Source organism: Anabas testudineus, chromosome 13, assembly GCF_900324465.2.
Source record: "Anabas testudineus chromosome 13, fAnaTes1.2, whole genome shotgun sequence".
NCBI classification, from domain to species: Eukaryota; Metazoa; Chordata; class Actinopteri; order Anabantiformes; family Anabantidae; genus Anabas; species Anabas testudineus.
Window position 1 is genome coordinate 5,699,132 of NC_046622.1, and position 12,591 is coordinate 5,711,722.

General features: G+C 43.5%; 1 protein-coding gene across 1 annotated transcript in view; it reads left to right on the forward strand.

The window, feature by feature from the left end:
• LOC113172965 (protocadherin-16-like) overlaps nucleotides 1-12,591 on the forward strand; it is a 74,071-nt gene that overhangs the window by 55,324 nt on the left and 6,156 nt on the right. The window contains 14 exon segments of the mRNA XM_026376109.1: nucleotides 367-555; nucleotides 1,205-1,436; nucleotides 1,557-1,793; nucleotides 2,093-3,121; nucleotides 4,103-4,290; nucleotides 4,380-4,476; nucleotides 4,891-5,048; nucleotides 6,479-7,325; nucleotides 9,415-9,654; nucleotides 10,376-10,501; nucleotides 10,672-10,881; nucleotides 10,995-11,861; nucleotides 11,966-12,079; nucleotides 12,163-12,374. Of these exon segments, the coding sequence (XP_026231894.1) occupies nucleotides 367-555; nucleotides 1,205-1,436; nucleotides 1,557-1,793; nucleotides 2,093-3,121; nucleotides 4,103-4,290; nucleotides 4,380-4,476; nucleotides 4,891-5,048; nucleotides 6,479-7,325; nucleotides 9,415-9,654; nucleotides 10,376-10,501; nucleotides 10,672-10,881; nucleotides 10,995-11,861; nucleotides 11,966-12,079; nucleotides 12,163-12,374 (4,746 nt within the window).

The following is a 12,591-nucleotide window of genomic DNA, read 5'->3' on the forward strand; positions in this document are numbered from 1 at the left end:
TCCCAGAGTCTGCAGAAGTCATCCACCTTCCCGTCAACCCCCTTCATTCTCTAAGAACCCCTTGCTGCCAAAGCGCTTGTTTAGCTCATGCTCTGGCTCAGATAAACAACAAAGTACAGGTCCAAAGATGCTTTCAAACTGCACCTGGAATAGTTCTCTTGTTTCAGTTTGAGGTTTGCCATGACTCTCACGTCCCTTTAATAGCATTTGAGGTATGATTTGCTGTGGCTGCAGTGATATCATTAATGAATATGGAAACTGCTTTGCATTTATGCAGTAAGCTGTTTCCCTTCCAACTTAATAAATTTTAAATCTAATGCATAATGTTGGAATGTGTTAACCAATAGAATGTTTTCTTCTCTGTAGGTGACTGCAACAGATGCAGATGGTGGCTCCTTTGGCTCCGTTACCTACTCCCTTGGCTCTGGCATTAACAGCGCTGTTCCCTCTCACTTCACTATTGGCAAAGAGACTGGCCAGATCTGCACTAGTGGTGTACTAGACAGAGATCAAGGGCCGGCCAGCTTCGACTTTACAGTTACTGCAGTGGATGGGGTGAGCCATTGCGTTTTGAAATCAGGCTTAATGCACGTAAACACAGCAGCCATGCTTTTCATACAGACAGGGGAGCAAAGTCGGGACCAACTGTGCAGAAAAGCTTTTGAGCAGCCAAGTAAAAAATAAATCTTGAAAGACTCTCCATGGCCTGCATATTAAAAAGTTAGTACACCATCCTGTCCACTTTATGCCAAATAATACTTAAAAAATAAATGCTTAAAAACTGAAGAAAATTACTGTTGCCATGTTAAAGCAATCAGATTGAGAAATGCCTGAACTGTCAGGCAGTAATATTTTAACAAGTTGGACTCCTGCCTCCCTCATATTTGCCACCTGGTCTAAATGAAAAGCCTGCACTGTATTTTGTGCAAATGAAAAGCCTATGAAACAGATTGTTCGGTTGTGGTGAGCCCTCTCACCCTTCACAGGTCATGACATATTGCTCTTTCCTGAGGGAAACTATCAATCTGTATCCATGCACAAACCTGCTGGGACTATATTTTAGAGTGTCTACTATACATTGAAATTTACTGTTGGTTTTTACTTGAGCCATTAACGTGGCCTAAATCCTGCTTTCAGGTGTTTTTTTTTCTCTTCATAATTTAATGTGAGGGTATAACAAAAGAGCCTTTTGTTTCCTCTGCAGGGTGGACTGAGTTCGGTAGCCTACGTGAGGGTAGATCTGGTTGACATTAATGATAACAGACCTGAATTCTACCCAGTCAGCTATGCTGTCAGTTTGAGCACACAGAGCGCTCCTGGGACATCTGTTGTCAGAGTGGCGGCCTATGACCCAGACTCAGGCGAGAATGGCAGAATTACATATAAAACAGTCCCTGGAGGGACCTCCCCATACTTTACTCTCAACAAAGACACAGGTTGGCACAAGTACTTTTGCATACACTACCATATTTTTCAATTTCAATTGCTGAAGGGGCACATTATTGTTTTGTATGATTTATAATATTGTGCATTAACATTCATTCACCTTTTTGTAGGTGTGATCTCCCTTTCTCGGTCTGTATACGGGAAGGCCAACTCTGTCATTCCCATAATAGTCTCTGCTCAGGATGGAGGTGGCCTGGTTGCGCTTGTCAACGCCAGAGTCAACATTAGTGTGGTGGCAGGGCTGGTGGCTCCACCTGTGTTTGAACAGACTCAATATTACTTCACTGTATCAGAGGACGTCCTGCGGGGGACAGTCGTTGGCATCGTCCTGGCCAACACTAAGACAGGTGGGGGACAAATGCTGTTTCTACTCACTTCTTCACTCACGTACTAAATTTAAGTTCCACAGCCCATGTCGAACTGTTCAGCATACATCTATCAGTCATAGTGGCTGTCATGAAAACGTGTTTCCACACACACCTCACTCTGAAATAATCAGAAATTTCATTTTATAACTGTTCATATATTCAATTTTCTGTAATATTAGAGCTCTGTTACAGTAAAGAGACTTCCACATCATTGCCTTGAGCACAGCCTTGTAAGCTGGGGTGATGTATTTGCCTTTTATCGTCTTCTCTCTTTCTAGGCACCACTAGAGATATCTCTTACACCATCAGCTCTGGGGATCCTGGAGGCTACTTTACAGTGGATCCTGACACTGGGGCCCTACGGACCAGCCTACCCCTGGATCATGAAGCCTTAACAGCTCTGGATTTGGAGGTTCAGGCCCGCAGTGGCAACCCCCCTGCCTTTGGCCAGACCCGTGTCCACATTACCATCACAGACATCAACGATAACGCCCCTGTTTTCCTGCCCTCGTCCTCTGAGTCCTTGCTGCTGCCAGAGCACACAGAAATGGGCACAGTAGTGTATCGGGTCCAAGCTGAGGACAGAGACTCTGGAGTCAATGGACAACTCACATTTGACCTTTCTTCTCCAAGTGGAATCCAGAGGACCTTCAGCATAGAGCGCAGCAGTGGAGAGATACGATTGGTGGGGAACCTTAACTATGAAAATACCCCACGTTATGACCTCCAGGTGATTGCTAAGGACAGTGGAGTACCCCAATTTAGTGCCACCTTCATGCTTGTGGTTCATGTCCAGGCAGAGAATGATCAGGGACCTGTGTTTGATACCCTCACCTACCGTGTGGAACTAAAAGAAGGGACGCCGATAAACACGCGCTTCCTGCAAGTCAGAGCTCTGAACAGAGAAGCGCCCGGCTCAGGCCACTCCAGTCCTCTGGCGTATCACCTGCGTCCTGATGGAGATGCTGCAGGGTTTGGAATTGCTGCAGATAGTGGCTGGCTGTTTGTGAAGAGTGCCCTAGACAGAGAAGTCAAGGACATGTATCTTCTGACAGTAATGGCCAGTGCCGGTCATGGACAGCTAAAGAAGACAGGCAGTGCCACAGTGCGGATATCGGTAACCGATGAGAACGACAACTCTCCTCGGCTTACACAAGAGAGAGTCTTCATGGCTGTGAGAGAAAATCTGCCTGCAGGGACAGGTTTTGGTTATGTGTCAGCGACAGACCGAGACAGTGGCCCTAACGGACGTCTCGGCTACCGCTTCCTGCACCCCGACCGCCACTTCCAAATAAACTCCCACTCAGGTTAATTGAAATTTTTCGTACTTAAATTGATCACAGCAGCAGTCACAGCTGGTTGGAGTGTTGAAATAACAATATGGATTAGATTTACTTCAATACGCAACCAATGAAAATCTGGGTATTGAAGCCAGAAATTGCATGCACAAGGATGTGTTGAAGAGAGATATGCCTGATGCGTGTAACAGAACAGGCATAAATAAATAAATAAATAAAAACAGCTGACTAGTTTCAAGCAGACTGTAATGTCATGCTTAATAAATCTGCTGTTGACAGAGGAGCCTTCACAGTAAACGCAAGGCAGCACTGCTAATGTTATTTGTTGAATTTGAATCAATGAATCATTCTTCTAGATTATGTACAATATCTGCCTTCAGAGGGAACGGCAGGATGCCTGAGCCAAAGATTCAACATGATCGCTTCTATTATATCACGGTTCAACAAAGATTGAGCTTATACCAATCTAAAAAGAACTAAGGAAGCCATAACTTACTACATGAGTTTTAAGGTTCTTCATCATTGTAACAAGCTATCATGATTTCATACAACACTGACTATAAAAATAATGAAATCAGAGTCTAGTCAACTCACTGAGTCATCTTAAAAGATGAGGGACTCCAGTTACCTCTTCCCCACTGTCATAAATTAGTCAGATGATGGTGACAGCACTAAGCGTCTTGGTGGACTTTAATTGGCCTGCTGAGCCTTTTAGTCTGTGGGTGGAGACTCACGTGCTGATTTGTGATCAGTTTCTGACTGAGCTCTGACTTTCTGTAGCATCTGCCAACTTTCCAAAATGTCTTAATTTGTGTGTGGGAGAGAGTCTTTGTGCACATGCATGCGTACATCTGCTCACTGTGCATCTCTATTACTTGTGTGTCATTGATCAAAGCCGCTGCTGGCTCTTAAGTCTCTCATCTTTATTCCAGCACTCTCAACTAGTGCCTCGGCATAAAATCCCTCTCATCCACCCCCTTCTTTCCCCAGGTGAGATCAGTACAAGAGTGAGTCTGGATCGAGAGCAGCAGTCTAGTTATCAGCTGGTGGTGGTTATACAAGACGGAGGTTCACCCCCTCGTAGCGCCACGGGCACAGCCTTCATCACTGTCCTCGATGACAACGACAACGACCCGGCCTTTATCCAAAGCCAGTCAGGCAAAAACCTCATCATACAGGTGAAACCACAAGACCAGAAACACAGACAACCAGAAAATGAAAAGTCTTTTAGTGGCATCTATTTGATTTAGTTTTTTCCAACCTGCAGGTAACAGAAGGTCAGTCTTCTGGAGTTTTACTGAGCACATTACAAGCTAAAGACCCAGATGAAGGGGAGAATGGCACTGTGTTCTACTCTTTGTCAGGTACAGTACTTCAAAACTATTTGATTTATTGTATGTATAGCAATAGGTAATTGTAACAATATACTGTATTTTGTTTTTTTATTGCTTGTATTATTTTGTTATTTTTTTAATTAATTGAATAGATTATTTGGTTTATTTTCCTGCAATTTAATTTTAGTGTGTGTTTGATTTATTTTAGTGTACAGCATTCGTATCTCTTTTTATAAAAGTGACTGTGTGTGTAAATATGGTAAACAAGTGACGCCATGGTTGAGGCAACTAGCAGCATCTGTCACTTATGTGTGAAATACGTATGAAATGGCTTTGATTTAGTGCTGACATAACACTGGATTGACTCACTTGGTTTCTATATTTACTGTAGCCCTCCCTCGCACATGATCTCCAGTTAAGGTTTAGACTCTCTGTCTCTCCCAGGTCCCAGGGCTGAGCGTTTCTCTTTGAACCCAAACACTGGTGAGCTGCGTTCATCATCCCCTCTCAGCCACTCAGAGCGGGCCGAGTATACTTTGACGGTGACAGCTACTGACAAAGGACTGCCCCCTCGCAGCACCTCCTGCTCCCTCACCATTCAGGTCAGACATCCATTGGATCCTGGCCAGCAAAAACAACCTTACTACTCACCTATTTAATATCAAAGAATAGACTCAGGGCTGAGAGGATCCATGTCTCTGGGCCCCTCAGACTAGCTGTAGACATATCAGCCTCACTTCTGACAAGCTTCCCTCCCATCTCCTCCCTTTTCTTCCCCTGTGAATTTTCAAAAGGGAAATTTCTATCTGAAATGGAAAAGTGGGTCTGAATGAAATACTCCCAGCTGGCTTGTGATGAGGGCCAGCTGTAGCTATAGCTCTAATCAAGGTCATGCTCAATGACTTCAACACTTTCTTAATACAGTAGCCCTTTTTACAAAAAGCAGAATAACTATTCACTCACGTAAAACACGTTATTGAAGGTAATTCAGTTCATATTTAATATACTGTAAAACAGCAAATGGACACTGTGGAGGAATCCTGGAAGGAATAGACATTTAAAGGTTCCAGGAAAATCAAGTTGCCATATAAACAACCGAGATCGGTGCCAGGTTATTTCCAACAACAAAACAATGAAAGATATAATTGTTGGTTAATTCGATTAAACAGTAGAGTATTGTTCTTGCTCACTCACGCATTTCTGTTATTTTCTTTAATCATCCTTCATCCATGATAGGATGGGACTATACCAATTTATTTCTGGAACACTCTTTTTCCATCTAATGTGGAACTGATTTACAGCTTGTCATGTAAGATTTCACAACAAACAGCATATTTATTGAGTGCCTACTTACTGTGGGAACTGTACTGTCAGATACAATGCTGAGTAACCAGATCACCCCTTCAGCTTACAGAACACTGTCAGTAATGCTGCTGAAAATTTCATCAACAAAGCCTCTACATCTCCATCTCCATCTTTTACAGCTGCTTAAATGTTCTCAGTTCGTTCTTGTCTCAAAGAAAAACATGTCTTATTTAAACAACGTGTCACGTTACGTATAGTGCTCTTTTCATACAAAGGAGAGAAGGAATAATGTTGTAGTCTTTGAAGACACTTGAACTACTCATTAAAAGGAAGTGTAAAGCTATATACAGTGAAGGAATATGTCCCAGTACTAAAAATCCAACCCCTCTTGCTGTTTCCTCTTCTGATTGTGTTACTTTTATCATCTGTTATTTTTCCTGGCAGCAACATGAGTATCAGACTAAGTGTGATTAATGTTAGCAGGCGTGATATTCAAGTCTATAAAAACCTCTTGTAACTGGTTTCATTTATTCCCAGTGAACACATACAGTACGAGCAAATGGAGAGAACAAAATGTGTTTATGCTTTCCCTAAATCTATTAAATATTTTCATTTTTTTTATTGAACATTTAAACTTAAGTTGCTACTGCTCATCTAAATAAGGCATTAGATGTACTGTCAGGTTGCATTGGCGTCAAATACACATACTTGTTTTTCTTCATTGCAGATCCTTAGCATTAATAGACCTACTTCTAAGACCAGTTCACTCTCCCTATCCTTCAACTCTGTGGAGGAAGCCAAGCCTGGCTCTGTCATTGGCTCAGTTCGTCTTCATGACAGAGAAATTCCAGAGGGGGAAGGGGTGACCTACACGGTAGTTGGGGGTGCAGACCGAGATGGCACCTTTGTTGTGGACCGTCTGACCGGAGATGTGTACCTGGCTCGTCCTCTTGATTACGAACAAGATGCACGCTACACCCTGCAGATTGAGGTGGATGACTTCTCTCAGACGCCTCCTAGCAGCACTATGGTCCACCTGGACATTGAAGTAGAGGACAGCAACGACCATGCCCCTGAGTTTCCTGAGGACCCCATCACCATCGTCATCTCTGAGAACATGGAGCCTGGCTCTTCTATCTATACATTCCAGGCTGTAGATAAGGACGGCAGTGGGCCCAACAGTGAGCTGAGGTATTCCATCCTCCAACAGTGGCCAAACACACCTGGCCTACTAACCCTCGACCCCTCCACTGGCGTTCTTTCCTTGGGCCAGGTACTGGACCATGAGGTCACCTCCAACCTGATACTGGTTATAAAGGCAACAGACTCTGCTCTTGATGCCAACCAGAGGCGCTGGGGATCTGTAACGGCAAGGGTGTACGTAACTGATGAGAATGACAATCCACCAGTGTTCAGCTCACCAACAGCTGTCAGTGTGATGGAGGACCAACCAGTGGGCTTTGTGGTGTTGTATGTCATGGCCAGAGATGCAGACCAAGGGGAAAATGCCAGAGTGACCTACAGCATCCAGTCAGGCAACACTGGAGGAACATTCAACCTCAACCCTAACACTGGTAAGTCTAGCCAAGAGGTACAGTGAGAGGTGGTGTATGTTTTATGTTGCAAGGCAAAAAGTGATGGTGTGGAGGTTGTTGAAAGCTGGTGGGTGGGTTTGCAAGCTGACTTGCATGCAATATACTAGTTTATATATATATAGTTTTGTTTTCATTTTGCAGTATTATGTTTTACAGTAGAAACAGCATCTCATTGCAAGTTTGTACTTTATATGTAGATTTATATAAAAAAATACAAATTCAACTCATTCTAAAAAACTATTTTCAGTTTAACCAAAGGCAAATTTGCATCTCTTCACCTCTGTTTGGGTCTTTTTAAATAGCTTTTAAAGTGTTTTTGACACCTCTAAATTTTAGTTTGCATTGCATGTAAAATCACCCACCACAATCGCCAAACCTCCCACTGCAAAAACATTAACTATTGCATTACTCTGATTACGTCTATGTACAGCACCACTCTTGCTTCACTTCATGACTTATTTCTCTCAGTTGGAGGCCAGACAGACACAGGAGCCTGCCAAAAACATAACACACACACACACACACACACACGGGCAAGCACACACATACAAACCATCATCTGTTATTGTGGATCTATTCCCATGAAAGACCAAGGAAGCTCTTGCTCGGGCTTCTGGGAACCATTAGAGAAGGGATCGGTTACGCGTGTTTATGTATATGCACGTGTGTGTAGGCATGCGCATATGTGTTTGTGTGCTTGCATGAGATTCTGTCACTAAGTCAAAGCTGACCTTGGGCTATTTGGTCCTGTGGGCTTTGTTGTGGTGTTTGAGACACGTGTCGACGTTAGCTCCACCTTCCTCTTCAAGTCGCCAACCACAAGGCCCCCTGGAGCAGCTGGGGATGGAAACATTCATGGTCTGTCATGCATGTCACTTCTGCTTGAGTCCAGTATGCACAGTCATCTTGAAGTGTTTTCATGCACACTGGTTATTTGTTATAATAATGACAGAGTTAATCTTCTGAACACCTGGTTTGCTCCTGTTTTGGGGTCAGTAACCGGGACCATCTCTGCACAATCTGTTTTCATTACTTTGGCATCACAAAAGACCAAACTACCGAGCTATTATTAGGAATCCATAAAGTGAAAGAGCGAAGCACGATGTCATCACTCTTTGTCATAAGGGAGGTCATTAATTCCGCTTTTGGAGTGACGGGAGACTGCACTGGTGATATGGTGAATTTGCTTCGCTGCAAAAGACAACACCATTGAGGGATTAACACATCAAATGTTGATAAATTACTTCTGTTGTCTGAACAACCTTAGCTAACCCTGATACTGCAGTCCAAAGTGTTGGCGCCACAAACCCCGCATAGGCTTAAGACACTGGAATTGAAAACATCCCAAATAAAAACTTTCACCCTCGTCTTTTTTTTTCTGCCCATGTGTTATCAGTGACCAGAGATCATAGAGGATCACAGAGGAGTCACATTTTGTGAAATATTCCAGCTTGTAAATCCTTCCAGATTAAAAGCTCAGGGGCAAGTTATCTCAGTCCTAGCAAGGTACAAAGTAAAAAACATGCACAAAAAAAAGTTAGAACCAAAACAACCCTTCGTTTTTAAGAGTTGCAGCTCATTTTAAAGCATGAAATTGAAATTGAATCAATGCAAAGTGTACCCTCTTAGGGCAGGATAATGAAAAGGCAAGGGTGCCCCTAATTTCTGCGGCACACGGCAGGCCTGGCTGTTGCGTGTCTAGAGTGTGTGTTTACTGCTTCTTTCTCAATGGCTGTGGCATTCTCCAATGGAAAATCTCATAAACTGTGGCCAGACTGTTGAGCTGTTACAGCAGTGGTGGTGGTAGCACTCAGGTAGGCAGAGCTGTGTGTGTGAAGCAGACTAGCTCTGATTTGGCCCTCACACGACAGCTTTTCACACTTTCTTTTTAAACCAGTTGACTGCACACAAATGTGGAAAGTGGCATATTTTATTGCCTTTGATAACATGCTTTCATACTATAGTCGTCCCGTGTAACTGCCTCTGTGAAACAGCCTGTAATAAAGTACACTCAAACATACACAGGAAATCCCTCCTCACATTTCACCTCTGATCCATCTCTCTACAGGCTCTCTGTCTATTTTCAAGCCTCTAGACCGTGAGGAACAGGATGCCTTTAACCTCACAATAATCGCTGAGGATCATGGGATACCTCAACACTCATCGAGCCAGCTGCTGTGTGTCCATGTGATTGATGTTAATGATGAGGTGCCCTGGTTTGAGGAGAGCCAGTACGACGCCCAGATCTCTGAGAACCAGCCTCCAGGAAGTAGTGTGCTGACAGTGTCTGCCTCTGATCTGGACCAAGGTGAGCTGTAAAATGTTTACTCACCAACTCATTTTTTTATAAAACACGTATTACCAGAGAACACTCACTGGTAATTTGCAGTTAAAATTACAGATTTGCAGAAACTTTATGGATTAGATATTTAAGTTGCATATAGTCGTTGTTTCTATGCCTTTTAAATGACTATATTTTGTTAAGTTTATCCACTGGATAACTACATTTGGACATAGTATGTACTTTACTGTATGTGGAATATGCCTTAACAGTTATCAAATTGGGCTGCTTCAGCAAAGGACAAATAAAAATGCCTGTAAATATTCTCTGCCTTCATGTGCCGAGTATGTGTTCACATTACAGAGATTAACAGTTGTTTTTAATTGAGGACTGCACAGGAGTGTGGGGGCTGGGGCACAGAAATGGAGCATTCCCCTGGACTTAGTCAGAAGCACATAAAACAGAAGGATTATAAACTTTCTCTCCAAAAGCAATTAGTGAAGTAAACAGGTGAGGTTGCCAGACGGCTTTCTGTTAGCACGCAATCTGGCATCCAGACACCTTCGGGAGGGCCATCGCTGCCAAATGCTTAGATAGCACAAATAGGCACACAAGCTATTAGCAAGTGAAATACAAAAACATCCTAAATGCTGTTTTAGTAAAGTATTAACTTGCCATAGGAACAAACATTTTTGAGCTTCGGTGACATTTTGTTATTTTGTTACACCCTGTGTGTGTTTTGCTGTAGGAACCAATGGCCAGGTGACCTATGGTGGAATTTCTGAAAAGAGTTTCAGCATCAACCCAGTGACAGGTGTCATAACAACCACTAAGGCTCTGGACCGGGAGCTCCAGGAGTACTACACTGTTACAGGTACTGCTCAGACTATCCTACAACATCACAGATAAAACATGGCAGCTTTCACTTACAGTACAGTATTGCATGTCATTTTTAGAGTCCCTGTCTGACATCTACATTACCTGCTGCATTAATTATCTGAAATTACCTTTAAGTCGATTGTGTTTTTTCTTCTGCTTTGTCAGTTTATGCAAAAGATGGAGGTCTTCCACCCAACTATGCCAAAGCAACGGTGCGGATTAGAGTGCTTGATGAGAATGACAATGCCCCTGTCTTTGGACGTCTCTACTATAGCATTGAGGTTCCTGAAAACCTGGAGGCACTGCCTCTGTTCACCCTCAGAGCAACTGACCCAGATACAGAAGACAGCGGGAAGCTGAACTATAGAATTACAGGTGGGAATATGTGTTGATGTACTGTTTGCTTTATAAATGAAATAAAAACCTAGCAGCCACCTTTTTATCTTTTTACAAACTGAGAACACCATTTGCCATTGTTTTCCTTGCAGCTGGAGATCCATCCGGAGAATTCAGCTTGGACAGAATGTCAGGTGTACTGTCTACTTTAAGACCGCTGGATCGGGAGAAGAGGGCTGGGTACATGCTCACAGTCACAGCTCAGGACCAGGGCCATCCACCCCTCAGCAGCACTGCTACTGTGGAGGTGACGGTTCTGGACATTAATGACCACAGCCCTCAGTTTCAGAGCAGCAGCTATACTGCAGATGTTTCAGAAGATGTTCCTATTGGGTCACTGGTCCTGGAGGTGAAAGCCACCGATCTGGACCATGGTCCCAACAGCCAGGTGTTGTACTTTTTGAGCCGTGGCGCCAAGAGCATGTTTATAATAGATGAGAAGACGGGCCGCATTATCACAGCAGCACCACTAGACAGAGAGAGAACCGCCTCTTACACATTTGAAGTGTGTGCCACTGACTCCTCACCCGCAAACCCACGTAACTCCACAGTTCAGGTGACCGTCTACATTCAGGATGTGAACGACAATGCTCCCTACTTCATTCAGGACCCACTTATTGTGAACATCTCTGCCACCAGTGTGTCTAGCCGTCGAGTGCTGGCCACTATGAGAGCGGAGGACAAAGACTTTGGGGCTAATGGTTCTGTTTTTTACCGTTTCGCCAACCCTGTGAGGGGTTTCGCCATTAACTCACTGACGGGAGATATCCAGGCCACAGAGAAGTTGGAGACTCTGACCCAAAGTCAGAGGACTTTGATAGTTCAGGCCATGGACCAGGGCAACCCAGCTCAATCTTCCCTGGGGGTCGTTATTATTTACATCAAAGAACAGAGCTACAGGGGCATTCGCTTCTCTCGCACAGCTAGAGATGTCAGTCTACAGGAGAACGCTGCTAAAGGTTTGATTATATCAAATTTCAACCTTTTTAAATAGACATTTGTGAATGTATGATGGAAAAGTACAAGAAAAATGTCTCAGCAGAATATGCTTTTTACGTTTTAGGCACAATAGTAACACAGACTCAGGCCCAGTACCCGGATGGCTCTCAAACTGGTATCAGCTACAGTATCTTCAGTGGAAACAGAATGCAGGCTTTTGGAATTAACACCATCACTGGTGAGTGCAGAGAGCACATCATACACTACAAAATGATGTTTTGCAAATCTACAGTGTGACTCATTGCTGTTTTTGTGAATTAGGTGAAATATGGGTCCAGAAGTCTGAAGGAATAGACTTTGAGGAAACCCCAAAACTCCGCCTTGTGGTGAAAGCTGAGACGGCATCCTCCAGTTCCTATATGGCTGTCAACTTAATCCTACAGGACGTCAATGACAACTTGCCACGCTTCCAACTCCAGAACTATGTAGCCTACATTAGAGAGGCGCAGGGCTATGATTTTCCCATTATCCAGGTGCAGTAGCTTGTCTCTTACATGCTTATTAGCGTTGGCTGTAGTTTAAGTATGAAGTTATAGAATAAAAAAGCATTTAAGGTTATTTAATCTGGAAATATTCAGCTGACTCTGCTCATTTGCATGTGCATCCAGCATCCCAGAATTAATATACAGAATCGTTTGTGCCATGACGCTAGGTCCATCTAGCTCATTCATATCACTTGACTTCCAAATC